The sequence below is a fragment of the Delphinus delphis genome, chromosome 19 (genome assembly GCF_949987515.2).
Source record: "Delphinus delphis chromosome 19, mDelDel1.2, whole genome shotgun sequence".
Lineage (NCBI taxonomy): Eukaryota > Metazoa > Chordata > Mammalia > Artiodactyla > Delphinidae > Delphinus > Delphinus delphis.
The window spans coordinates 52,085,637-52,111,297 of record NC_082701.1 but is presented as its reverse complement, the minus strand read 5'-3'; the positions used below and the strand labels follow the sequence as shown (position 1 = coordinate 52,111,297).

The 25,661-nt window shown below is 55.9% G+C and overlaps 1 protein-coding gene across 1 annotated transcript in view; it reads right to left on the bottom strand.

The window, feature by feature from the left end:
* NTN1 (netrin 1) overlaps nucleotides 1–25,661 on the bottom strand; it is a 183,527-nt gene that overhangs the window by 48,353 nt on the left and 109,513 nt on the right. Inside the window, exons 3-4 of the mRNA XM_059996307.1 lie at nucleotides 15,216–15,404; nucleotides 287–436 (exon numbers count right to left, since the gene is read on the bottom strand). Of these exons, the coding sequence (XP_059852290.1) occupies nucleotides 287–436; nucleotides 15,216–15,404 (339 nt within the window). The remainder of the gene's footprint in view (nucleotides 1–286; nucleotides 437–15,215; nucleotides 15,405–25,661) is intronic.

Below are 25,661 nucleotides of genomic sequence, written 5' to 3'. Positions count from 1 at the left end.
GGAACATGGGAACAGGACCTGGGCTGAGGAGAGGGGCTTGCTCCCCCCCCCTCACCCCACACCCTGGGACCAGGAGACTGTCTTTTCAGAACAGAGAGCCACAAATGGGCTGGCTCTGCGGAGACCCCCGCAGCCTTGGGGGTCTCACACGGGCTCCCCGAGCGCAGAGGGCTACCTCAGGGAGCACTACCCCCACTGGATGCGGGTGACCCGTGTCCGGGAAGGGCCCCCCAGCCCCGAGCCCGCACCCGACCCCAGCCTGCAGGAGGAGGGCATCCTGGCATACTTATGCAGGGGGCGATGGGGGAGCGGCTCTGTTGGTAGCCCTTGGCACAGCGGTTGCAGGTGATGCCGGTCACACCATCCTTGCAGGGGCACTGGCCCGTGGTCTGGTTGCAGGTTTTGCCAGCGGCGCCCACAGGGTGGCAATCGCAGGCTGTGGAGAACACACGACAGGGGGGTCAGAGGCGGGGGTGGGGGTGGGGAGTGGACAGAGCACACCCTCCCCCCAGGGTCCTCCCCACCCAGTGGCGCCCCGGACCCCATCCCAGGGGAAGAGCAGGGCTGGGGTAGCCAAGCCGGCACACATTCCAGAAGGTCCGATGCCTGACCACCTGCCTACCTGGAAACAGGGGAATGAGAATCAGAAGGGGCCAACTTGAAAGGACCATCTGGGGGGCAAGGGTGAAGTGGGGGAGCCCTTCCGAAGCCCCGGGAGGAAGATGTACACAGCCCACGGGCTGAGCGTGAGTGCAGGAGTCAGAACTGGGGGTACGCCTGCCCCTCACAGGCTGCTTTGTGCCCCGTCACTCCTCTGCCCCAGCCAGCTCCTGACCCTCTGGGTGGGAGGGACAGAGTGTGGGACGTGATGGAGCCCCGGGGTTTGCCAGGTCAGGGGAGTCACCGAGGGGGTGTGACCTCCCCCGCAGGCTGCGGCCTCCACTCTGCTCTGTCCATCCACCCTGACCGGCAGCCAGGCAGAGTCTGAGACACAGGCTTCTGGACCACAAAGCCCGTCAACTGTAGCGCTAGGAAGAGTCACAGCGATCATGGAAAGACCCCGATTTAATGCGAAGACTCGAAGGTGAAGGAACCCCCAGGACCTTGCAGCAAAGGAATGGCCAAGCTGGGAGGTGCCGCGAGGCCCTGATTCTTAGGCCAGCCGCTGCTGTACCCCACACCCCTCCTCCTAATTTAGACTGGGCTGAAGAGCTGGGATTGCCCACCCTATCACACCGCGCCCTGAGGCTCCCTCCCTGTGTTCCAAGGACCCAATCCCAGTGACGAAATGGCCAGAGGAGTTTGAGGGAACATCCCCCCATTACGGACTGAATGACTGGGTCCCCACTGCAGATTCATATGCTGAAGCCCTAACTCTCAATGTGATGGCATTAGGAGGTGGGCCCTTCCCTTGGGAGGTAATTAGGTTTATTTATTTATTTTATTTAAAAAAGTATTTATTTATTTTTGGTCGCTTTGGGTCTTCATCGCTGCGTGCGGGCCTTCTCTAGTTGCATTGAGCAGGGGCTACTCTTCGTGCGCGGGCTTCTCACTGCAGTGGTGGTTTCTCTCGTTGTGGAGCATGGGCTCTAGGTATGCGGGCTTCAGTAGTTGTGGAATGCAGGCTCAGTGGCTCGCGGGGTCTAGAGTGCAGGCTCAGCAGCTGTGGCGCACGGGCTTAGTTGCTCCGCGGCATGTGGGATCTTCCTGGACCAGGGCTTGAACCCGTGTCCCCTGCATCGGCAGGCAGATTCTTAACCACTGCGCCACCAGGGAAGTCCCCGGTAATTAGGTTTAGATGAGGTCATGATGGGATTAGCACCCTTACGAGAAGAGAAAGGAGAAAAGATATCTCTCTACACAGCAAGAAGGCAGTGGTCTGCAAACCAGGAAGCAACTGTCGTCAGACACTAAATCCGCAGGCACATCGATCTTGGACTCTCCGCCTCCAAAACTGTGAGAAATACCTGTTGTCGAAGTCACCGGTCTATGGTGTCTTGCTGTGTAGGCTAGTGGAGTAAGACTGCCACCAACTCCACGGTACTCGGGCAAGAACTGTGGGACCTGCAGACACAGGTCACCTGCCGCCCTGGACCTAGGCGGTGGACTCAGCGCGGGCAGGATGAAGGAAGCCAAAGTTCTCCCCGGATCCCTGGGGCCCCCCTTGCCCTCCCCACTCCCTCTCCCCAGGGAAGCCTGGGGAGGGTGGAGAGTCGTCTGCAGGAGGGCATCCTGCAGCAACTTCACTTGCTGCCAGAGTTGCTGTTTCTATTCCCAATGGGAAAAAAATATGCTAGGGAAGAAGTGAGAGCAGAGCTCCCCAAAGAGCTAAACTAGCACCTCCCCAGCTGCACTGCCCAGCGTGAGGGCAGGAGGCCGTGGGTGAGGATGTGGCCTCTCCCAGCCGGCCTCGGGCCCAGGAGGGGCTGAGGAGGAGTTAGTGAGAGAAAGGAGGAGTGGGGAGGGGGCAGAAAGGAGAGGAATGTGAGGAATTGTTTGTCAAAGTTGTGTCTAGACACGTGAGAGCTTCTGGAAACTCTGGGAGCGGGGGGGTCCTGGCCGCCGGGTGCTCCGTGTCAGGTGAGAGGACGGCAGGGACCACAGGCCTGGGGGAGGACGTGGAACTGTCCCAATCCTGCCCTCGTAGACAGCAGCAAATCCTTCTGTTAGAAACTTGCCTAAAATCTACGCTAAATTCAAGTTCATTTCCTATTGGTTTTTTCTTCTTCTTCTTCCCTTTTTTCACTCAGTCCTGATGCATGTTGTGAATGATAACGTGAGGAGCGGATGGTGGGAGACGACCTCTGACCTTCGATCCATCCCTGGGATGGGAAGGGTGACGGGGCACGGACAGCGTCTCTGAGCTGGCCTGGCGACAGCAGAGGGCCACAGCACAGGACCCTGGCTTCCCAAGCCCCTGCCGCGGCTGTGGGCACCAGGCAGATGTGGAGTCCCGAGGCTCCTGCCAGCTGACCTCGCTTGGCCGGGCTCGCAAGCCTGTTGGTAATCCTAAAACCCGGGCCAAAACGTCCTCCCCTCCGTGCTGACAGAGCACAGCTGCGTGCCAGTAACTTCTGGGCCTTGGACTTGGCTGGGAGGAGATCACCAAAGGTTGCTTGGTCCCTGGAGGGTCAGAGCCAAGTCACCCGCAGGCCCAGGTCGTCTTTACCGAGGCAGGAGCCAGCCCGGAGCAGAATCTGGGGGGAGCAGCGTGCATCGCCCTCACCCGAGGCCCTTCGAAGCTGGTGACCCCTTAACCGCCCAGGCTGGTGGGCTGCCGGGCACCAGCTGAGGTCAGCAGGGCTGGGGGCCACCCGGGTGATGGCAAGGCAGGGCGTCTGCTTCATGGAGCAGGCGCATCCTTAGGGCCATCCTCTGGGCATTGCGCTGTGTGGTTTCCACATCTTTCTCCCAGGATTCCGCAAAGACGCTGACCGACTGGCCCTTGGTCTCACAGAGGCAGCAGGCTGACTGTGCTTCCTCGAAAACCACTGTTCCAGGAAGAGAAGCCAGTGGGGTCCCACAGGGTGGGGGGCCTCAAGAGGCTACTCAGGTCACCTCCAGGGCGGTGGGCCCATCCCCAGGGGTGGAGCGCCCCTGCAGCACAGGCCTGCCACCCGGACGCCTGGGAACACCTGAGCACATCCACTCTCCCATATGTAATGCTTCTGGCCCTCACACCAGCCTGTGAAATCAGCAAGACCCTACAGAGGCGGCCACGGACCGGGAGACAGGAAGCACCTGACCTCTGAGCACGTCACCGAGGGCCCTCACCCTCTAGGCTGCCCCTCTGCGCTTCTTGTTCTGCAAGGAGAAACACACAACACACTTCCCTGTTAAAACCCAGGCCAGGTGACATCCCTTACGGGCAGCCGAATGCAGTCCCAACACAGAGACTTGCATTGCACTCATTCTCAATTCCAAGCGAAACGGCCCCAAAGACAAGACTTTTCCCAAAAGCCCATGAATAAGGAAAGCCTAACTTATACCCTCTGTGCAAAGAAGGGTGAGCTTCAAGGTGTGAGGAGAACTGATGGATGACAACAGCCCACAGAGGATCCTCTACAGCCTTGGACCAAGGAATCCAGCTAGCGGTGTCACAGGAAGGGGGCCTGAGCTGCCCACATAGGAGGCCCCAGCCCTGGTCCTTAGGGAGAGAAAGGCAAAGGGATCCTGCCATATCCCTACAACCCCCAAACACACCCAGACACACAAACACACGTAGATTCCCACAGGCTCTCACGCACACACGCACGCACACACAGCGCCACAGTGGGCAGGGGAGCGGACGGGGACAAGCTGAGCTGGGAGGATGCAGGTGTGAGGCAAGTGGAAGGCTCTTCCTTGGCAGGGGTCTGGTTAAGGGGACAAAGTGAGAGCCTCTCTGATTCTTCCGAGAACGAGGTCTGGGTCCGAATGTCTTTTGCCACAAGAAGCCCATTTGGTGACTCCCGTTTCCTGGGAAGTCAGCAACTCCTTTACGGAGGAGGTCAGGCCCTTCCCCGGCAGGTCACCCGTGTGCACGCAGCAGGCAGCACCTGGTCCTGGGAAACAATCTACTGGAGGGTTTTTCCATGAAGAGGAAGGTGAGACCCAGCGGAAGCCCAGGCCCCTGAGAAGGTGGCCGGATAAGGTTTCTCACGAACACGTGGGCTGGAGGGCCTCCTGGCGCAGAGGAGACAGACTGTCCTTGCTCTGGGTCATCGGCCAGAAACGGACAGCTCAGGACACACAGATGGTTTCAGATGAGTGTCAAGAGACCCGGGTCTGACCCTGCCCTGCCAGTAACGCTGTGTGACCCTGAGCTAGCGCCTCACTCTTTCTGAGCCTCGGGTGACTCACCTCTAAGGCAGGAGGTCTATAACTTGCACTAAAGTTGCTTCCAGCTCAACAGGCTAAGATCCAGGGCAGTGGCCTGTCCCCTGGGCCCGTCACCCCGACTGCCACAGTCCATTGCAGTGTCCTGGCCCAGGAGTCTAGGAAAGTGCTCTTGCTGCCGGGCACACACCAGGCCCTGCCTCCACACCCATGGGCCACCCCACCCGACACCATGACCTGCTGCACTCTGAGCAGCAGAATCTCTGAGATTCGGGTCGTCAGCTATGAGAAGTGTACCAGGGTTGCCGAGAGCCCCTGCAAAGCTGACCTGGAAGGCAGGCCGGTGGAGCAGTTATCAGGACCCCCGTGATGGCCAGGGTCCCTCTCAGCTCTGATCCCTGGTTGCTGGTCCCGAGCAGATGCCTTTCCTGCTCTCTCTGACACTCTGTCCTGGATCCCTGAAGGCCCACAGCTCCCATAAGGAGGAGAGGCATGCCTGGGGCTGGCCCCTCTCCACTGCAGCTCAAGCCCTGGCTCTGGAAACCCATCCTGGGTTCCTATCAGGACATCTACCTGCTTTTCCTGAGGACCTGGCTCCAGGGGCCCTCAAATGGCAGTGATCCCAGGACACATGCGTGTGGAGGAGAGGGGAGTGGGCCTGGCACCCAGACCCTCTGGAGCAGCTCCAGACAGGAGGGGAAGAGAAAACCACCACAGCACCGAACCGAACCTCAGAGGTCTTCACGGCCACCGCCCAGACCTCCAGCCACTTGTGAACTCGTGTTATGAGCTGAATGACGTCCCCCCCAGAATTCAAATGCTGGAGTCCTAAGCCCAGTCCCTCAGGATGTGACTGTACTCGCAGACAGGCTCTTTAAAGGGGGGATTAAGGTAACATTCAGTCACTGGAGTGGGCCTCAATCCAGCATGACTGGTGTCCGCGTAAGAAGAGGAGATGAGAACACAGACACACCCAGAGGGAAGGCCACACGAGGACACAGGGAGAAGACGGCCGTCTTCAAGCCAAGGAGAGGCCTCAGGAGGAAACAGCCCTGCGGCCACCTTGGTCTTGTGCTTCCAGCCTCCAGAGCAGTGAGAAATCAATGTCTGCTGTTTGAGCTCCAGGCCTGTGGGACATTGCTCTGGGCCCCTGAGCACGCTCACAGCTTGTGTGCAGCCTCAGGAAAGCGTCTTCTTCCCGAGGGGCTCTGCCCAGGCGCGTCCCGGGCCTCAGGAGAAGGCAGACTGTCCCGCCACTCGACCAACCAGCCTGGGGGCCCTCTCACGCCTCGGCTCCCCTGTGGAAGTCGCTGCCTCTGCTGGGGGATGGAAGCTTTCTCCAGGTAGGCCGCGTCTCTGAGGGCACCTGACATCCCAGCAGGCCGGCGGAGCAGACATCAGGACCTCCGTGACGGCTAGGGTCCCTCCCAGCTCAGATCCCACAACAGTTCCTCACTGACCCATCCACCTGAGGGCCATCTGCAAAAGGGCGGCCCACGCGGGCCTCAGGCGGGGAGCGTGCTGGGTGCCCGGGCTGAGCGGGAGGCTGGCACAGGGTCAGAGGAGCGAGGCTGCACGGTGAGCTTCTCCAGGGGCCCTGCCCATGGGCGGCCTCGTCCTCGCCCGCCCCGTGCATGCGGGGAGCCTGCCATTCCCTCCTTTAAGAAGAAAGTGTCGAACGCCAGGTGCTGGATGCAGCCCTTCCCAGCCAGGGTCTGACGGAAACGCCCCTTCCAGTACCCACAAGGCCTCGGGGCTGCAGAGGAGCGCGTCAGGGAGAGAAACCGCCCGGCCCTGAATTGGGGACGCTGCCGTCAGTGAGCATCGTTAGAGACGGTCAGGGGGTCCCTGGGACTCCAAGGTCTGCAGCCTATAGGCCCGAGGTCCTCCTCTGCCCGTGGCACTGGGTTAGGGTGAAACACCCTTCTCTGCTTGGAGTGACACTTGTCTGTGTACCTGGACACCATCCACAAAGAAAGCGGGGGCGGGCGGGGCCCTGTTACGTGGACCAGGCTGAGCTCCTGCTGCTGTGGGGGGGGGCGGGGTTGGGGGGGAGAGGTGGGGGGAGGGGAAGGGAGAGCGGCGTGCTCTGTGCCGGTGAGCGTTTGTGCATGAAGACAGAAAGGGCCAGAATCTTCAGAGAAAATCAAGTTCAGATACAAAGGCTTCCCATGTCTCTTGCACGTGTGCTGGGCCTCTTTGGGGAAGCCTGGTGGGACCCCCCCCCCCAGAGGTGGCGCTTGGGGGAAGGACACATGTCAGGCACTAAGGGGTGTTCTCTGCTCCCCAGCAGGGTAAGGAGGATGGACCCCAAGAAGAGCAACGTGGAGGCTGGCCGAGATGGCTGGGGACTCCCGAAGGGAAGGGCCTCGGGTAAGGTGCAGACAGTGGGTGGGGCTCAGAGAGGCGGGCTGGGGGTGGGGCAGGGAGGAGGAGTGAATGCTGACCCCAGGGGGACTGGTCCCTTTGTGAGCTCAGAGCCATGAGGAACGGGAGACAGGGGACCAGGAGGTCCAAAGTCAGCATCACAGAGCCCTACGGAAGCAGCTCGTCATCGCCGTCATCATCACCCTTTCATTCACACACGGTCAAGTTCGCTTTCTGTGGTGTCCAGTCCTACGGGCTTTATCACATGCACAGGGTCCTGTAGCCACTACCACACTCAGGACACAGAACGGCCCAAGTCTCCCATGCATCCCCTGTGCTCCTCCTTTGCAGTGAGGCCCCCGTCCCTACTCCTGGCGGCCCGGGATCTATTCTCGGTCCCTACAGCTTTTCAGACCGTCTTACTGTGGGATGTACCCTATGTAAAGTATATGGCGGTACCGTATGTTCGGTGAGGTCACACAGTAGGTAATCTTTTGAGCTTGGCCTCCTTTACACCCAATGAATTTGAGATGCGTCCATGTTGCTGTGTCAGTCAGCAGCAGGTTCACTTGCATCGCCGAGTCGGATTTCACGGCACGGGTGCACCGCTGGCTGTCCATTCACGCACTGAAGCACAGTTGGGTTGTTTCCAGTTTTGGGCAGTTGCGAATAACGCGGTTATCAACATCCGTGTGCAGGTTTTGGTGCGAACACAGATTTCGTTTGTCTGGGATAAATACCTAGGGGAGGCATTGCTGAGTATCACGGCAGGTCTGTGCTTAACTTTGGAAGACGCTGACAAATGTTTTCCGCAGCAGCTGTGCCATTCTGAATTCCCCAGCCGTGTGCGAGAGTTCCGGTTGCTACACACGCGCGCCAGTGCCTGGGACTGTCAGGACTTTTTATTTTCAACATTCTAACGGGCGGGTAGTGGCATCTCGCTGTGGTTTTAATCTGCATTTCCCTAATGCAGACAAATGATGGTCTGGGTATTCATTTGCCATCCCTGGATCTTTGCTAAGTAGCTGTGCAAGTATTCTGCCCCTTTCTAGCTCAGTGGTTGGCTGCCTTATCGCGGAGTTCTGAGAGTCCTCTACACAGCCTGCATTCAAGTCCTTGGTCGGATATGCGATGCACAAATGTTTTCTCCCATCTGCGGCATGTCTCACAGCAGGAGCTTCTTACAAGGTAAGCCAGACGCATCACTCCAGTCACTTGATCCTCAGCCCTCCGGTGGCACCCACTGCTCTTGGAACGGGCCCCCTCCTCTCTGCCCTCGTCGCCTCCCTTCTGACAGAGAGCCCTCACCTGCTTCCAGGCAATGGTACTGCTCCTCCCTCCGTGCCCCCCTGGCTGTTTGTTCCTCACACCCCAGGTCTCATCTCAAAGTCCATCCCATCCCCAGAGGTCCTCCCGGGATGCCCCCTCCCCTCCCCTGCCGCCAGTTACACTCTCTCCTTCCACCTTACTTATTTCCTCCACGTACCTCACCACAGTCTGTAATCATCCTCTGCTTACTTTTTCTTCTCTATCATCAACCTCCCTCCAGAACACAAGCTCCAGGGGTACGCGTCTGTCCTGGTCACCACCGTACCCCCAGTTCCACGTGGAGCAGGCGATCCATGAACATGGGCTGAATCAACGCACACGCTCAGAGCCGATGTGCTGCCCTCTCCGTGGGGAAGAGGCCGTTTCACGGACCCTGTGACTCTGGAGGAAAGTAGGAGGGGCACAAAGCAAAGACCTTCCCCTCACAACCGAGGTCACTCCCCACTCCTAAATTCTCCGTGCTAATGAGGGGGCGAGGATAATTTAAATCCACAGATTAATCCACAAGCTTCATCTCAGCTGTCTGGGTCCGCCTCCTCCGAGGCTCTGCTTTTCTTTCTCCCAGCAGTTGCTAACGAGGCACAAAAGAAGAAACGTTTCAAGCTGCACGACCTCTCTTTCAGATCAAGGTGCAGACGGCAGGAAGTGGAAAGGGGGAGCCCCATCATCCCAAACTGGATTACGACCCTCCGTGATCTAGCTAACTACAGTCCTCCTGCACCTGATCTACAGCTGAGGCGAAAGGCACAGGTCCTACAGGCCGTTCCGTGTGTGTGTGTGTGTGTGTGTGTGTGTGTGCTGGACAACGCAGTCGGGGAGGTGCTGGAGCACCTGATGGCCAACAGTGAGGACCAGTTCGGGCCTCGCATCCACCTTTCAGCCCCAGACCCACCGGGAGCCCCTCAGATGCTGCAGGTCTTTCTTAGCAGCACCTTCAGAACTGCGTCCGGATGCACACAGCCCCTCCCCACCTTCTCCGCTCAGGGCCTCCGCCTGCTGGCTGCCGGACACCCATCTCTGCCGTTCCAGTCGTTTGTCAGTTTTGCTCCCAAAGCGTGTAAATCCTTTATCAAGGGTGTGCAACGGCGTTCGGGCAAATGCCTGGGGCCCTGCCCAGTCTGGTGGGAATCGGTCTTCAAGTGCACGTGTCCCAGGGCTGAGACTCTCAGGGGAGAGGGGCCGGCTGTCCTGTGCACCACACTCACCAAAAGAACTAAGGCCACAGGGAGCCAAAGGAATGGTCTCCATCCACTTGGTGTGCACACTGGCAATGGCAGGGGCTCTGGTTACTCTCTTTTTCTCCTCTTGTACTAATAATCATAACAGCTCACCAGTATGGCGTGCACGCCATGTGCTGGGGACCTCCTCTGCATCATCTCATTTAATCGACACCATAACCCTAGGAGGGAGGAGGGACTATTATTATCCCCATTTTCAGATGGGAAAACTGAGGCACCGAAGACTAAATACCTTGCCTTGAGGTGGAATCTGAACCCTGGTCTCAATAACTCCAAGTTCCATGCTTTTAAAAGCTCTTCATCCCTAGCCTGTGGCTGGGGTAACCTGCTGCTCTTCCAGTAGCAGAAGGTATTTCCCAAGTAAAATGCCCCTGTTAACTGGGGGCCTGCAAACATCAGGAGGCTTTTCTGTTCGGACCGGGGACCCCGGGCTTCCTCTAGGAGAGTTCATGTAAAATCAGGATGAGAGCAAGCTTCAGAGACAAGGAGACTGACACCCAGGGAGGTGAAGAAACTGGCCAAGTAGGCCCAGGGGAATGAGACCCCACTTCAGAGCAGGGCACCGCAAGGGCCAAGTCACAAGATGGGAGACTCTCTTCATTTGTAGAGACCTTAGGAGAAAACCACCTCCACCCGATTTCCTGGCTCTGCCAGCTTTTCCAAGTTCCCGGGTCACAAACTTCACTTACACAAGACATTGTCCTATTGCATCAGGGACCCATAAATGTTTTTTATGATTTTTTTTTTTTAAAAAAAGAGGATGTGTTATGTGGAATGTCAAAGCTGTATGGGGCTCAGAGACCGTAAATCTGAATATGATTTCATAGACGAGGAGACCGAGGTCCAGGGAGGTCCCATGACTTGCGTGATGCTCTCCGGGGCTTTGAGCCTGGAGCAAATCTGGAGATCAGGATCCTGACCCCCACGTGCCCAGGGAACAAGGAAGGCTGCACCAACACAGGCCACAGCTGGAGCTGAGCCCTTCCATGAGGATTTCCTCTCCTCTGACTGCCTCTCTCGCTGTGGGTGCTGGCTTTGTGGTCCCTGCCCTGTAAGCTGGGAGCCGCTCCAGCCACTGAGAACCTTCCTGCCAAGATGACCAAACCTTTTCCCTGTACCTCCCAAGATGATGCTAGGAAAAGGAAATGTGACGAGGAGCCCACACATCGAAAGGACATCTCTGAGGTTTTTAGGCTTTTGTCCACTGCATGGACACTAGCTTAGAGTCAGGAAGGGGTGGAGGTCCCAGGCTCCTAGCTGTGCAGTGACTAAATCCTCAGACCACCAGATCGACACATACACACATGTATACACACACACACACTATGAAGCAGTCATGACTGTCCAATCCCAGCCTTCATCTGGACACTGGAGCATCAGACTGTATAACTAAGCTCCCAGCTGTACCAGCAAGATTTAAATTTTCACAATTTTAAACACACACCCCCCCCTGCCCAGTTTTCATCAAGAGAGCCATTATAACATAAGGCTCTCCCCTCTAAAGGATAAATCCTAGGTCACCTGTGAATATCCCCTTTCTCAGCACAAGAGCAGGTCACTGTACTCATTTCTTTTTCTCCCACCGCCCTGGTTCTCAGCCTTGGCTACACATCAGAGTGGCTGGGGAGGCCAGGGCGTGGCCCAAAATGATCGATTCCTCCCCAACCTTTGGCAGAGCTGCTGGAAGAAACGGGTGGATGGGAGCGGCCAGCAAGCCCTGGCAAAGCTGGTGTGGACCATCTCAGGCTTCTGCCCACTGCCACCCGCATCTTCCGAGGACTCGGGCACCTTCTCAGCAGCATGCGATCAGCCATGGTGACCGTGGACTTGAAGGGGGCAGGTCAACAAGGGAAGGAAGCAGGCCGCTCTGAGCGGGGGCGCTAGATGCGGTGGGTCATTTCTTCATTCTCATCACAATTCGGTTCACGGGAGACTCCTGGAATGTCTTTATCCATCACAGATGGTTTGGGGAGATGATAAATTAATATCGTTTAAAGGGAGGCATGGCTGAAATGGTTAAATGGTAACGTCTTCTTTGCCGGCTCTAAAGAGAAAGGGGCCCAAGTCCATAAAGAAGACAAATGGTAAACAAAACCGCCTATCTTTTGACAGATTCCAGAACGAGTATCATTCACACACCCTTCCGCAGAGAAAGGGGAGAAATTCATCTCGTCTGACTTTGTATAGGACAACAGCCCACGCCATAATGAGGCCTTCCCAGTGCTGTGAAATCGCGCTGAATAGCGGAGAGTGCAGCCGCCTGCTCCCTGGGCATGTTGATTACAGCCCTTTGTGTGCACCGGCCCTGCCAGCCCCAGTCTGGTAAGCTAGGGGAGGGGAGAGAGTACCCAGCAAATTTGTTGCTATGAAACTTCCCAAATGGGGGAACGGCATAATGACGTTTGGGATGGAATACCCTTGCTCCAAGCTGTCCTTGTCTGGGTCCACCCTGCTCTCAACTGAACAAGGTCGGGAGTCAGCCAATCACCAGCAGTGTATGGGTGGCCTCAGCCCCTGCCCGGGGCTCCTCCCAGACCCTGGGAAGTCGGGTCGGGGGTGGGGGTAAAGGGGCCCCAATAGCCATTCCCAAGCACCCTCAGGTCAACGGCCAACTTGAGTCAAGAGGCGCTGCTGGTTTGTCCCATTTCCCCATGAAATGCATCTGAAACAGAGCAAAGAAGTACAGCCTTCACCCGAGAGCTACAATGGGGCCAGGGCTGGGGGTGACTCCACATCTCCATGATTTTGGAAGCCCCTGAGAGCAAACCATGCTGGGACCAAATGCTTCCACTAAGGGAACCATTTCCTTAAACCATCCGGCCCTGGGAAGACAAGACAGTGGACTCCTCGGGGGCGGGGTGATGGAGAGACACCTGTCTGAAGATCTCGAGGGTACACATCCCCCTGCCGGCATCTGAACTCCTACAGCTGGTTCCCACCAAGATCTCAGGGTCTTTCTTTGGTGGGGGAACTGTGGATTCAAAGTTCCCACATCCCCTAAGGGGGTGACACCAGGAAAAAAAGAGCTGAGGGGAAAGAGCTGGAACTTTCAACAGATGACTTCCCTCGCCAATGAAATGGCAAGACCTTTCAGGTCACATTCTTCTTCTCACCAATCAGAGAGCAGATCTTTCAGGCATTGTATGTTCTCACCAATCACAAAGCAGGGCCCTTCCGGCAATGCTCTGCCTCACCAATCAGGAGGCAGAATCCTTGAAGCACTGTCTTTCCTCACCAATCAGTAGGCACTGAGAGTCCCACCCTTTCCTGCCACATTTCCCCAGAAGGATAAGCAAGTGTGCTTCTGAGCAGATTCCATCCTTACATTTTCTCCTCTTCCATGGGTTCTTCTCCCAGTGTTACCACCAAAGTAGTTGCTGTCCAGGGCTGGGAGAAAGGACCCAGCCACCGAGGCTGGCCAAAGCATTTGGAATAAGACAGGACCACACCCTCATCTGCCTGCATCTGTCCCTCCTGGAAACCAGCAAAGGAAGCCGGCAGCTCCACACCATTTAACTAGAGTGGCAGAGCCCTGTAGGATGATCTGCAGGTTCCCAGGACCCTGTGGCCTCCTGACAGCTGGCTCCCAGCAGTGAAGGGCCACACGCGGCCCTCATCCCTCCCCACGGCAAGAGAGGAAAGGGAGAGCAGGCAGATGGCAAGATGACCAAGGCCCTGCTCCTTCCTGACTCTCCAGGGGACGTGCCTTTCCTGCTCTGACAGAAGAAACTGGGATGGCAGGAAGTGACCACTGCCTTTCCAGACACAGCCCAGACCTTCTCATCCGCGGGCACAGGGCTGCCCACCCGACTGGCCCCTGTTGATTAAATTTTCTTGGCCAAATCCCCACGAAATCTTTGTGCAACCAGTTGTTTACAAGACCCTGACTTCAGTTTCTTCAGTAGAAGAGAGACAACAAACACTTGGGCACAAGGCGTTGGCTACCTTCCAACTACATTCTCTGAAAACCCAAAGCCCTCCTTCCACGGTGCCCCTGCCTTCCTGCCACCGCAGACGTTTCTTGGATTCCCTTTGCCCAGGTCACTTTCTCAGTCCCTGCTCAAAGCCTCCTGGGGGATTCTCACCTGATCAGTTGTTCTTTAATGTGGAAACAGCCCAGCTACCTTTACGCTTAAATTTCTCTCGGCAACCACCAGAGGCAGCCTTAAGCCCACGGATCTGGAAGGAGAGCTTGCTTGTGTGTTGGAAGCCATCCTATTCATCTCTGCTCATTTGGAATCCAAGGGATTTCTCTAGGAGGAGACAGACTGGGAAGCTGTTTTTTGGAGAAGAGCGTCCTGCACAAGCAGGGCCGGCTCACGGGCCCCACACTCAGAAGGGCACGCGCTTGGTTGAAACTCCGCTTGCCATTTTGAAATTCTTAGCAATTCCTGAACAAGAAGCCCCGTATTTTCATTTTGCACCGGGGCCCACGAATTATGTAATCGGTCCTGCACACAAGTGCCCAACATCTGGTGGATTTCCTGTTAAGAGGACGATACTTTGGCTTCATCCAAGGCTAAGCAGTGGCCATAGGAGAGTTTCCCTGCTGCAGCTCATCATCTGGGCATCAGTCTCCCATGGCTTGTGTCTCTCCGGTGTCAGGGTCTTTACAGACCCATGTGAGGACCCCAGCCATGCTGGCTTGTGGCCCAAGAGCCCTAGAAGATAAATATGTTCTCAGAAAGCCATGCTCACAGGAAGCCGTGGCGCTAGGCCTCGCGTTTTGGACCCGGAGAGTCCTGGTTCCTGGAATTCCCAAAAGCAAATGGGGGTGGGGGGAGAGCACTTCTCCCCTCCCCCAATGTCACTAACTTCCCTGGCATTTTTATCAGTTCCTCTGAGTCATCCGACCATCGCTTCATTTTTGTTAGTGGGAGAAAACAAACAGCAGAAAGTTAACACATTACTGCTTGCTTCAGTGAACAAAAAATAGAGTCCCCCATCTCCCTTTAATTTTTTGTCCTGAGAAGTGAAACTATTTGCAGGTGGATTAAATGTTCCTTCTGAGCCCCGCCCCCCCCAGCCCCCCAGTTGCCGACATCACAGTGAAGGTGCGCATCTGTGTGAGCGTTGGGGGCTGGAGGCGGGGGGGGGGGGGGGGGGGGGGGGAGCGGTGCGCACACATCCAAAGAAATGCATCTGCTTGGTTTTGGTGAAAGAGAGTCCTTTGTGCCGACGGTAAGCCCGTTGAACATGACCCCCGCCCTGTGGTATGCGGCACACCTGTGCCGACGGAGGGGGCGGGGCGGGGCCCGGGAGCCCTGCACCCTCGCGGGGACCCCACCTCCTTTCTTCTCCTGGAGCCGTTTCTCCACCGCCCCTTTGTTCCGACTTACACCTCCAGATACCTGGGAGGCGTGCGTGCGTGCGTGAGATGATCTCAGCGTGGGGACTAGAAAAAAGAAACACCGGAGGAGAAGGGTTGGGGGGGGAGGGGCGGCCCAGGCCCGCCCCGCCTACCTTTGCAGGCCTTGCGGTGGGTGATGGGCTTGCCCAGGTCGCGGTAGTAGCCCTCCTTGCAGTAGTGGCAGTGGCGGCCGGCCGTGTTGTGGCGACAGTTGAGGCAGACGCCTCCGCTCTTGCGCCCCGACAGCTTGTAAAGCTCCATGTTGAAGCGGCAGCGCCGGGCGTGAAGGTTGCAGTTACAGGCTACGGGAGACAGGGACGCGGGTCAGGAGCGGAGTCAGGAGAGGCGCCGGAGACCCCGTCCCCCCAGCTGCCCCTCCTCCACTGCCGACCCTGAGACAGCCTTTCTTCCAGGAGCTTTTTCCCTGGCTCCCCTGTTTGCATTCATCAGCGGGTACTGACCACCTGGCAGTACCTGAACCGTCGCCAGCCGGCTGCTTCCCTCTCCAGTGGAGAGGGTTCATTTCCTTCAAAGGATCCCCACTCCCCCCGGCCCACACACCCATCACACGAGTCAGAGCTGGGAGATGCGGCTGGCATCCTCCTTGTGCCCAAATCCTGCTTGCTGTGGGCTGAACTGTGTCTCCCCCCACCCCATTCATGTGCTGAAGCCCGAACCCCACCCAGAACCTTGAACGGGGCTGTATTGGGAGACATCTTGATAGAGGACCTATCTTGGAAATGGGGTCTTTAAGGAGATGATTACATTAAAATAAGGACATAAGGGCTTCCCTGGTGGCGCAGTGGTTGAGCGTCCGCCTGCCGATGCAGGGGACGCCGGTTCATGCCCCGGTCCGGGAAGATCCCACATGCCGCGGAGCGGCTGGGCCCATGACCCATGGCCGCTGAGCCTGTGCGTCCGGAGCCTGTGCTCCGTAACAGGAGAGGCCTCAACAGTGAGAGGCCCGCGTACCGCAAAGAAAAAAACAACAACAAAGGACATAAGGGTGGGCCCCAGTCCCATCTGACTGGCGTCCTCTTTTTATAAAGAGGAAGTCTGGGCATGCAGAGAGCTGGCAGGGGTGCAAGTCAAGGAGAGAGGCCTCAGGAGAAACCAACCCTGCCCACACTTTGCTCTTGACTCCAGCCTCCGAATTATGAGAAATAAACGTGTGTTGGTTAAGCACCCCGGAGGCTGCCAACTTATCACAGCAGCCGGAGCAGACACTTGCACTGCTTCTGAGCATCGCCTCTACCCACGCACGTTCCCCACTTCCCTGAGCTCCAGCCACTGGGCTGGACTCCCCTTTTCCCACGCCTCCTCCTGCCACTGAGGGCTCGGGGCCCCGCTGCACCGTCTCCCCTCCCACCATCAACTTGCATGACTTCCCACGGCGTGGTGGCCCACGCTCCTGGCTGCTGGGTCCTCTGGACAGGCCCTTAGCTCCTCCCCCCGGCCCTCCTCCTGACTAATCCTGCTTCCCTCCACCTGTTCCCCACATGCTCCTCTGGACTCAGCACCCTTTTCCCTCTACTCTGACGTTGTCCCCAGTCTGCCTCGTCCACCCCGCACGGCAGTGCCCACCTCTGTGCTCCTGTCTCCCAAATCCACATTGCCGGCTTCTGCTTTGGGGACTCTATGTGGACCCTAAGGCGCCTTCCCCAGACCCATTCACTGCTCTCCATCCATCGGGCCTTGGCCCCTCTGTCACCTGAGCTGAGCCCTCCAAGCTCCCGACACTGTACGCAGAGCAGGAGTTCTAAGCACGTATCTGAAGATGTCCAGCACCTGTGTAAAATCTTTCAGTGGTTCCCCACTGAATAAAATCTAAATCATTTAACGCGGCCTCCCGGGCTCTGAATAAATGGGTCCCGCTTCTCCCCGCGCCCCTCTGCCGTCGTTCTGATCACTCCCCTTTCTCCTCTTATGCTTCAAGCTGTATCAAACTCTGTCACTTTCTGGAACATGCCACGTGGGAGGACCCCTCACCTGTCCGCTCTGTGGCTTTGCCCTTCCTTGCCTCCTTGGACCCTCTGCTCTCAAGCCCCTTCCTCATCTGCCTGCATCCTTCCCAACCTCCGTGTCTTGGTTTCAATGTCACGTCCAGGCCCATCTTCGCCTCCAGCCAGCCTGGCTTGCACTCAGGGGGGTCTGAGCTCCCTAAGGGATCCAGCACAGCCCCTACACAGCCCTCTTCATATCACCCTGTGACACTGTTCCCTGCTTCCCCTTTAGGCTTCTGACTCCAGGATGCCTCCAGCTTAAATCTGGCCTCATCTGGCTCACTCTGGGACACGATTTGCCCTTGCTTTTGTGCTAAGCTTGCTTTAAATCGCATTTTATGTAATTGTGAAAGAAACACGCGCTTAATACCAGACACTTGAAAAACAAAAGCAGAAAGGTAAAAAAAAAAAAAAAAAAAAAAACACACTCAAATCTCCACCCACTGCTGTTAATACTGGGTCTCTCCTTGCAGGCTTTAATTAACATTTGCTCAGCTGTGGAGCTATTTAATTCTTTCCTACACACGTGGATCATACTTGTACCTCTCGCTTCCAAGCCAATCTTCTCATAATGATGAACATTTTTTTTTATGTCAGATAATGTCCTTCATAGTTTTGAAAGTCCTCCACTGTATGCATACACGAAATGGGCTCCTTGGAATCAGAAGCGGATGCAGTTAAAAGCACGGTCTTCCCAGGTTGGGTAGTTATTTCCAGTTTTTCACTATTACAAACAACACAGTGGTAACCACCTGTGAACATGCACATCTGTACTCTGCTCTGATGACTGTCGTACGGTAAATTTCTCAGGGCAGAATCGCCAGGTTAAATTTTGGTGTTCTCAACTCGGGATCTCAATTGCCCTCAGGAAACGCTGTCCTAGTTTACTCTCCCACCAGCAGGATATGAGAGTTCCTATTTCTCCACACCCTAGAAGAGAGTAACAGTATGCATTTGGTATCAGCATTCTTTTTTTTTTTTTTTTAGCCTTTGCCCATTCATCTGGAAAACACACACACACAATTTTAATTTGCATGGCATGTCTTCGATTACCAGCGAGACTGGACATTTCTCCGTGTTTGTTTTTCTATTTATATTTCTTTTTTTGTGTGTATGCATTGCCTGTTCATGCCATTTGCCCAAATTGCAAAAAAGGTGGGTTCTTTTCTTACGATGTCTAGTGCTCTTATTATAGACGATGGATTAAAAACCATTTGTCTTTTTTATATCCGAGCTGCAAATATTTCTACCCGTTTCTTATTCACATATTACTTTTGTGATTTAAAAAAATCTTGCCTCTGTAATTTTTCTCTCTGTTATGACAAGCTTCTTTAAATATTCTTGCTAGAATCACCCTCCAAATCACACACAGTTTACAAGCAGAGATGGATGAGGGCTCCGGAGGAGATGCTGTGTGTGACACAAGAGAAAAGACCTCAGCTTATGCCTGAAGTCTGGAAGAAGCATCCAGGAGCCAAATTAAGCCAGAGAATGACCCCCAAGAGCCTTTCAAGTGTCCCCTCATCACCTCCAGCCCTGGGGGCTGAGTTCAGTCAGGTGCAAAGAAAGTTCAGCTACGCCCTGCCCACCAGCACGGGGAAAGATGCAAGTTCACTGTCACTGTGGAATCACTCGGCCAGACTAGGGTGAGAGGGGGCTGCTCAGAGGGACCACCGAGCCAGTAAAGAGGGGTCCAGGACAAGAACCCAGGTCTCCTGGCTCCTGGCCCACTGCCGCAGAGGAAAGGACCCACATCACTGGAAAGAACAGCTGGCCCTAGACTACAGCTTAGCATCTGGATCTTTCCTACGAGGACAGAAGTCGCAGGGATCTGGAAGAATCACCGGGGCGTCACTTCCTCAGGCCTTTCGGGTACGGGAAAGGCCTCAGTAGCTGCATCTTCTGACCCTTCTCGGAGGCAGATGCTAAGCCTGCATCCGCATCTGTAAAGTCAGTCCAGCTGTTCCCCATTCCCTCCTCGGAGCTCAGCACCCCGCCTTCCCCACCCCAGGGGGAACCTCTGGTTGGTATCTCTCTTCCATATGCACCTTACACCGGCAAAAGCTCTTCCCAAACAACTGGTCACACAAAAGAAAGCTCAGAGGCCGAACATCAAAAGACAGGGCTCCCCCCGCCCCCGCCCTGTCCCCCTCTTCTTGGAGCTGTCAGGGGACATCAGTGGCAATTGCCCACGCTCAGCCTCCTGCAAAGTATTTTACGGCTTGTTTTCTTTTCTCTTTGTTTTATTTTCTCTGCACAAATGGAAAAATGCGTCAGGCAAAGCAGCTCACATCTGGATCTCCTGGCTCCACACAGGGTGTCGCCCAGCTCCCAGCCTGTCCCCTGCCCCTTCCTTGGAAAGACACCTTAATCCCTCACGCCTTCCTGTTTATCTCCTGCCTCTCTTGGAGGCAAAAATATTGGGTATTAGTTTCATTATCAGATTTCAAGGCGGGAAGGAAAGGGCAGCTTTGTGAGAACGAAGAGGTCAGCCCGGGAGAGAAGGGAGGGCAGAGGGCAGCACAGCTTATAAGGAGCCCCTCGAGGTGCTGCGTCCTGTCCAGGGGTCTCCCAGCCACCCAGAGGGAGCTGATCTGGCCTGGCCCCCAAGCTCTGTGCCCTCCCCTTCAGCTGTCACGTGGGGATCACCAAGGACACATCACATCACTGAAATGGCTGCATTTCAGACCCAGGGGCAAAACGTGGGTCAGGAGAGAGGGAAGCGAGCGCCCCATCCCCCCAACCAGAAACCTGGCAGGGAAAGGGGCCCAGGAGACTTTCCTCTCCCCTCAAAAGGTCCTCTAAGTCTTCTTTTAACATATGCCTGTCACCACCATTCCTTAAGAGTCTACGAACTTCTCCCACCTACCTGGACTGTCCAACCCCCTCACTACCCCCAGGGAGTTCAAGCAACACACATGCAGGTGCTCCGGCTTCGTGCCAGGTCCTGTGCCACAGGCTGTGACGGAGACGGGAGCTCCCAGTCTCACAGAGGGGAGGGAGGGGCACTCTCAGAAGCAGCTCTTAGATAAAATGGGACAGATGCTCCCCTCAGCCGTGTTGGTTCCTGGAGGACAGGGACAGTGTTTGCCCTTATATCCTCCAGGCCAGAGCAGACCTCGATATATTTTCATTATACAAATGAGAGAGAGAGAGTGCAAAAATAAGAAAGCAGGAGAGAAGATGGATGGATGGATGGATGGATGGATGGATGGACGGGTGGATGGGGGAGTGGGTGGCTGAGTAGATGGATAAATGGATGATGGGTGGGTGGGAGGATAGACGGATGATGGGTAGATGAATGGGTGAGTGCATGGGTGGATGGGTGGACGGATGAACGGGTGGGTGGGTGGACAGATTAGGTAGGTAGATAGGTAGAAACGTAGGACAGATGGAGGATTGTGTGGTCTGCCAGGATGACACCCTCCACCAAGGCACAGTCTCGTGGCATCTGTGACTTTTTTTTTTTTTTTGCTTTGAACTACTTTAAACTTGTCCTGCTGCGTTAACTCCTTGATTTAGCTCCTGTCTGCTCAAGCGGACTGCAGGAGAAGAAGCCACATTAGGATGCCCCGGACTCCTCCTGGGACCCCGTACACAATGGGGACTGAATCCGCATCCACTGGTTTGATGAGCTTACCAGACACGGATGCCGGCCGTCTCCTGAAAGGCCTGATGAGCTACCCCCAAATCCCGCCAGGGCTCTCCCAGGCCCAGAAAGAATCGGCAGACATTGCTAGGCCGGATCCTGGCCCCGTCTCTCAGCCACTCGGGTCCTGGCTCCCCTAAACTTCACGTGGCTCAGGGGCTCTTCTGGAACAGGACGGGCCTTGGGCAATGGGCCCCCTCAGAGCTCTGGGCCTGGTGCAGGGTCCTGCCCACCCTCCCCGCACACAGGATCGACCCTAACGTTCTCCCCTGCCTTCTAGGCCAATTCTTTCAAGAAGGTCGCCCAGGTTAGTTCTGCCGCCCAGCAGGGAACTTTGGACTTCTATATCTGCAGCCGAACCGCCCCACATAACTGGCCCACGTTTGCTCCATCTGCAGGCTTGGGGGCTTTGTAGGCAAGAAACCAGCCCCCAGCCCTGGGCTGCCCGAGTGCCCGGGTAAGCGCAGCTCTCAGACCGACCGTGATCAGCGACGCATTGCCACAAGTCCAGGCCACCGGGGCGGGTGGGGACACGAGGGGAGCTTACAGGGTGGGGGACAGGGGCCGCTTCTCTCACCAATTCCTTTGCTAATTTGGTCTGTGGCTGCCGGATGAGGACCACAAGACCTCCTCAACCACACACAGAATGTTCAGAACATTCTGGGTGAGGGATCAGAGCAGCGGCTCTCAACCACGGGCAGTTCCGTCCCCCAGCAGACATTTGACAATGTCTCTACAGACATCTTTGGTTGCCACAACTGCCAAAGGAGGTGCTACCGGCATCTCGGCGACAGAGACCAGGGGTGCTGCCGAACACCCTACCAGGCACAGAACAGCCCACACGAGTTACCCCGCCCCAAATGTTAGTAGTGCCAAGTTGGAGAAAGCCTGGGTTAGAGAGATCATGAATCCCCCCCGCAGGGTAGGCAAAGCTTTACACCCTTTGCTGCTGCCTCTAAGGGCAAACTCAGCAGCTTCAAATGCTGCCCAGGGAGTGACAGACCATTTGTTTCTTCAACAAACACCAGTTGAAGCCTTTAAAAGGGCCAGATTCTGGGAATTCCCTGGCGGCCCAGTGGTTAAGACTCTGCGCTTTCATTGCCGAGGACGCGGGTTCAATCCCTGGTCGGGGAACTAAGATCCCCCAAGCTGTGCGGGGCGGCCAAAAAAATAAAAATAAATGAAAGGACCAGATTCTGGTGTGTGCGTGCAGGGGATATGGCGGCAGACAAGACAGACACTTGCCCTCAGGGTGCTTCTGCCTCAGAAGGGAGATGGACAGCTGTCTGGTAACCACACAGTAGACCTGGAATTTCCAACTGTGCCCAGAGCTGTAGGGACTGACGGTCGGGAGGCGGTTCTGCTGGGACCAGGTGGACAAGGCAGGGCCTGAGAAGAGAACCAGAGCACAGACAAATATTCTTGCTGGCCTTGCTCCAACTGCAACATGCAGATGGGACCCCTAGGAAACCTGTTCCAATGCAGATTCTGATTCAGAAGGGCTAGAGCGGGGGCCTGGGAGTCTGCGCTGCCACTGGTGGTCCACAGGTCAGCAGCTAAGGTTGGTGGAATTGGCACTAAATTGAAAAGAAATCAGTTGGAATGGAAGGCACTTTGGAGAGAGAGCCCATGGGGAGGTAAAGGGGAGAGTTTACGGTGGGGCGTACGTGATGGAGCAGTGGAGAGAGGTCTGGTTTCAAAAGAGACTTCTGAAACGATTGGTTCAGAATAACAAAAATATTTGAGTTATTTTTAAGAGTTTGGGGCAGTTTGTATTTCCTTTTATTTATTATTTTGCTACTCTACTTGGAATATACTGTTTATTTAGAAGTTGTTTGACCCTTGTTTATAAATGTTAAGTATTCTGCCCCAGTGGTGGCTTCTCTGAGCCCAGTTTCAGCGTCTAGTGAGATGACCAGGTTGAGATGTCACCGCTCCCCACACACCTGGCTCCCGCCAGCACCTGCGGACACTGAACTGGGCTCTCAGAGGGCTTCTTTTGGGACAGGGGCTGAGGCAGGACCCACCCAAGCATTTCTGGGGCCCTACCCTTTCGTGTCTTACAGGTGAGCTGGGCATAAGAGAAATGATCGCTCATGTGGATAGATCTTCAAAACAATCAAATCCCCGACTGTAGGTTTCATTTTACTAATGACAAATCTGGTAGCTCATGGGTTTATTTATTCACTCAGCTGATATTTACTGAGCGCCTACTACGTTCCAAGCACCAGGCAAGGCGTTGGAATAGAACAGTGGGCAGGACAGAGGTGGTCCCCACCCTCGCAGAGATACCTGGTACGAAAAAGTCTGGTTAATGCTGTCGTCACTGTCACTTCACTCCAAGGACTACCCCTTTCCCCTGAAAATAGGGCTTAAAGGTTGTCACCAGAGACACCAGCTGCCCATATAACATAGCGGTGACCAGCTGGGGTGAGCCAGAGAGACTGGGCGGCCGCTAAGAGACTAGAAGCATCTCACAGGAGCCATTAGGTTCCAGCCAAGGCTCAAGGGCTTGCAATCACTTGTGGAGTGCCTTGTGTCAACTTCAATCTGAAACAGTGTTGGAATGCACCACCTAGACATGGCCAGGAGAACTGGACAACTCGCTTGTCTAGAAGAAAAGTCAACATGTCCATGCTGGGTGTGACGGTGCCCAGGTGAGGTGAGGGTGTGCCATGGGACTCCAGGGAATTCCCCGAGAGAACACGAGAGGGACGACGTGACACCTCCAGGCATAAGACGGGGCCACCAATGATACCCCCCGACGTTGCACGCTTCGCACGATTGCTTGTTCATTTCTTCATTCAACGAATATTAACAGAGCTCCTTCGATGTGACAGCCTGAGCCGGGAAGCACAGCCGGTATAGGGCTGATGTCACTGCACTTCACTCTTTCAAGACTATGCCCGCCTCCTCCTTCTCTCCACTTCTGGTTTTCAATCCAAGCCACCAATCCCCTCCCAAGACCCCAACATGGGATGGTTCTCAAACATGGGTGCGGAGAATCACCGGATCGCCTGCCAAAAGAGAGACAGCTGAGCCCCAGGCCCACGGGTTTCTGATTCAGTAGGCTGTAGGTGGGGCTTGAACACCTGAACTACTAACAAGTTCCCAGATGTCGCTGACGCTGCCTGTCCCAGGGCCACACTTTGAGGACCACTGGTCCAGAACGTGCAGAGGAGAAAAAAAGATGTGTGAAGGCAAGGACCTAGAGTCTCACACGTGAGTGTAGTTATGATTAAACTCAAATGGCACACAACTGATACAACACTACAAGGCTGCAAGGACGAGAAGCAAGAGAACTGGACCTGATGTGGGAGAGCTGGGACCTAAGCGCTAGTCCTGGCTCTGCGGCTCACCCAGGTGTGTGCCTCTGGAAAGCCCACTTGGCCTCTCTGAGCCTCCGTGTTCTCATTGGAAAATGAGGACATTGGGTCTGATGATCTCTGAGTTCTTTCCTGGCCCTAAAAGTCTATGGCTGCGTGACACCAAAACTCCTGGAGATAAGGGGCAGATTCTAGCCAGCAGGGAAGCTTTCAGGAGTTCAGGAGGAGTGTGCTCCAGCTGCAAACTAGCCACAGGTGTGGGACTGAGTGGGGCGGGTGGCAGGGTGGCAGGAAGGGCAGTAAGACCATTCTCAGCTGGCGGGCAGGTCAGAGATGGGGCATGATGGGACCACAGCCCTGAGGGGTCATCCTGCAGATTTCCACAAGTTCAAGGTAGAGAGGATGGGGGCCTTCAGCAGGGGAGCGGCCTCAGAAGGGGACTAGCGGATAGGAGTGCTGACCACCTGGCCCAGAAGGACTGAACCTCCAGGGTACTGGGCAGAGGAAACCATTCTGAGGGAGAAGGTGGTCCACTTCGGGGCATGTGGGTTGGGTGGTGGGTTGATGGGGGGACCTTGGTGAAAAGACTTCCAGGAGGGTAGTTAGCAAGAGGGAACTTCCCTGGAGGGTGGCCAAGAGCCCCCCCGAAGCCAAGTTCTCACAGGGAGGGGCCCACCGACCTCTCTGGAAGTCTGTTTGGTGGTACCTCCTCTTGGGAGACAGAAGGCCTGCAAAGCCACAACACTTTTTTGTGTTTTTTTTGCGATACGCGGGCCTCTCACCGCTGTGGCCTCTCCCGTTGCGGAGCACAGGCTCCGGACGCGCGGGCTCCGCGGCCATGGCTCACGGGCCCAGCTGCTCCGCGGCATGTGGGATCTTCCCGGACCGGAGCACGAACCCGTGTCCCCTGCATCGGCAGGCGTCCTCCCAACCACCACGCCACCAGGGAAGCCCAACACTTTTTTTTTTAAGCTCCAACTTGAAAACAAACTGACTCCAGACCTGTGCTTTATCTCTGATATCAGAAACAGAATGGACAAGAGGTGGATCAAGGTGGTAGGAAAAATGAAAAGGAAAGAAAAACTGGGAAATGCTTTCAAAACCCAGTCCCCGGTGTCCGTCCAGGAGGCTGGAGTTCCTAGCAGCCAAGGAAGGCTTTAGATGGTTCCTGATAAAGTCCCGGGAGAGAAGTGGCCTGTGTTTGTCAAGGGCTTAGAGAGCTTTAGCCGAGCCTGCACACAAAGGGACCCTCTGTCAACAGTCCTTCAGGCCACTAATAGGGCTGAACAAACACCAGGGTAACAAGCTCTTCACACCTGTGGGGCTTGGGAAAGTCCCGGCCCCTTTGTCAAGACAGCAGACAAAAGAGCTGCTGGGAGCTGTCGTCCCCACCCAGCCAGACCCTCCTGGGCTTCTGGAGCAGGGCCTGGGGCGGGAGCCGGGGGCGGCGGGGGAGGGGGGAAGGGGGGAGGGGGGAGTGGACCACATCTGAGGTCTGCGAGCAGAAATGTGAACTCCAGTTCACAGCGAGATGGCAGATGAACAGGATCCCTGCGCACAGGCTGATGGTGAGCGGACGGG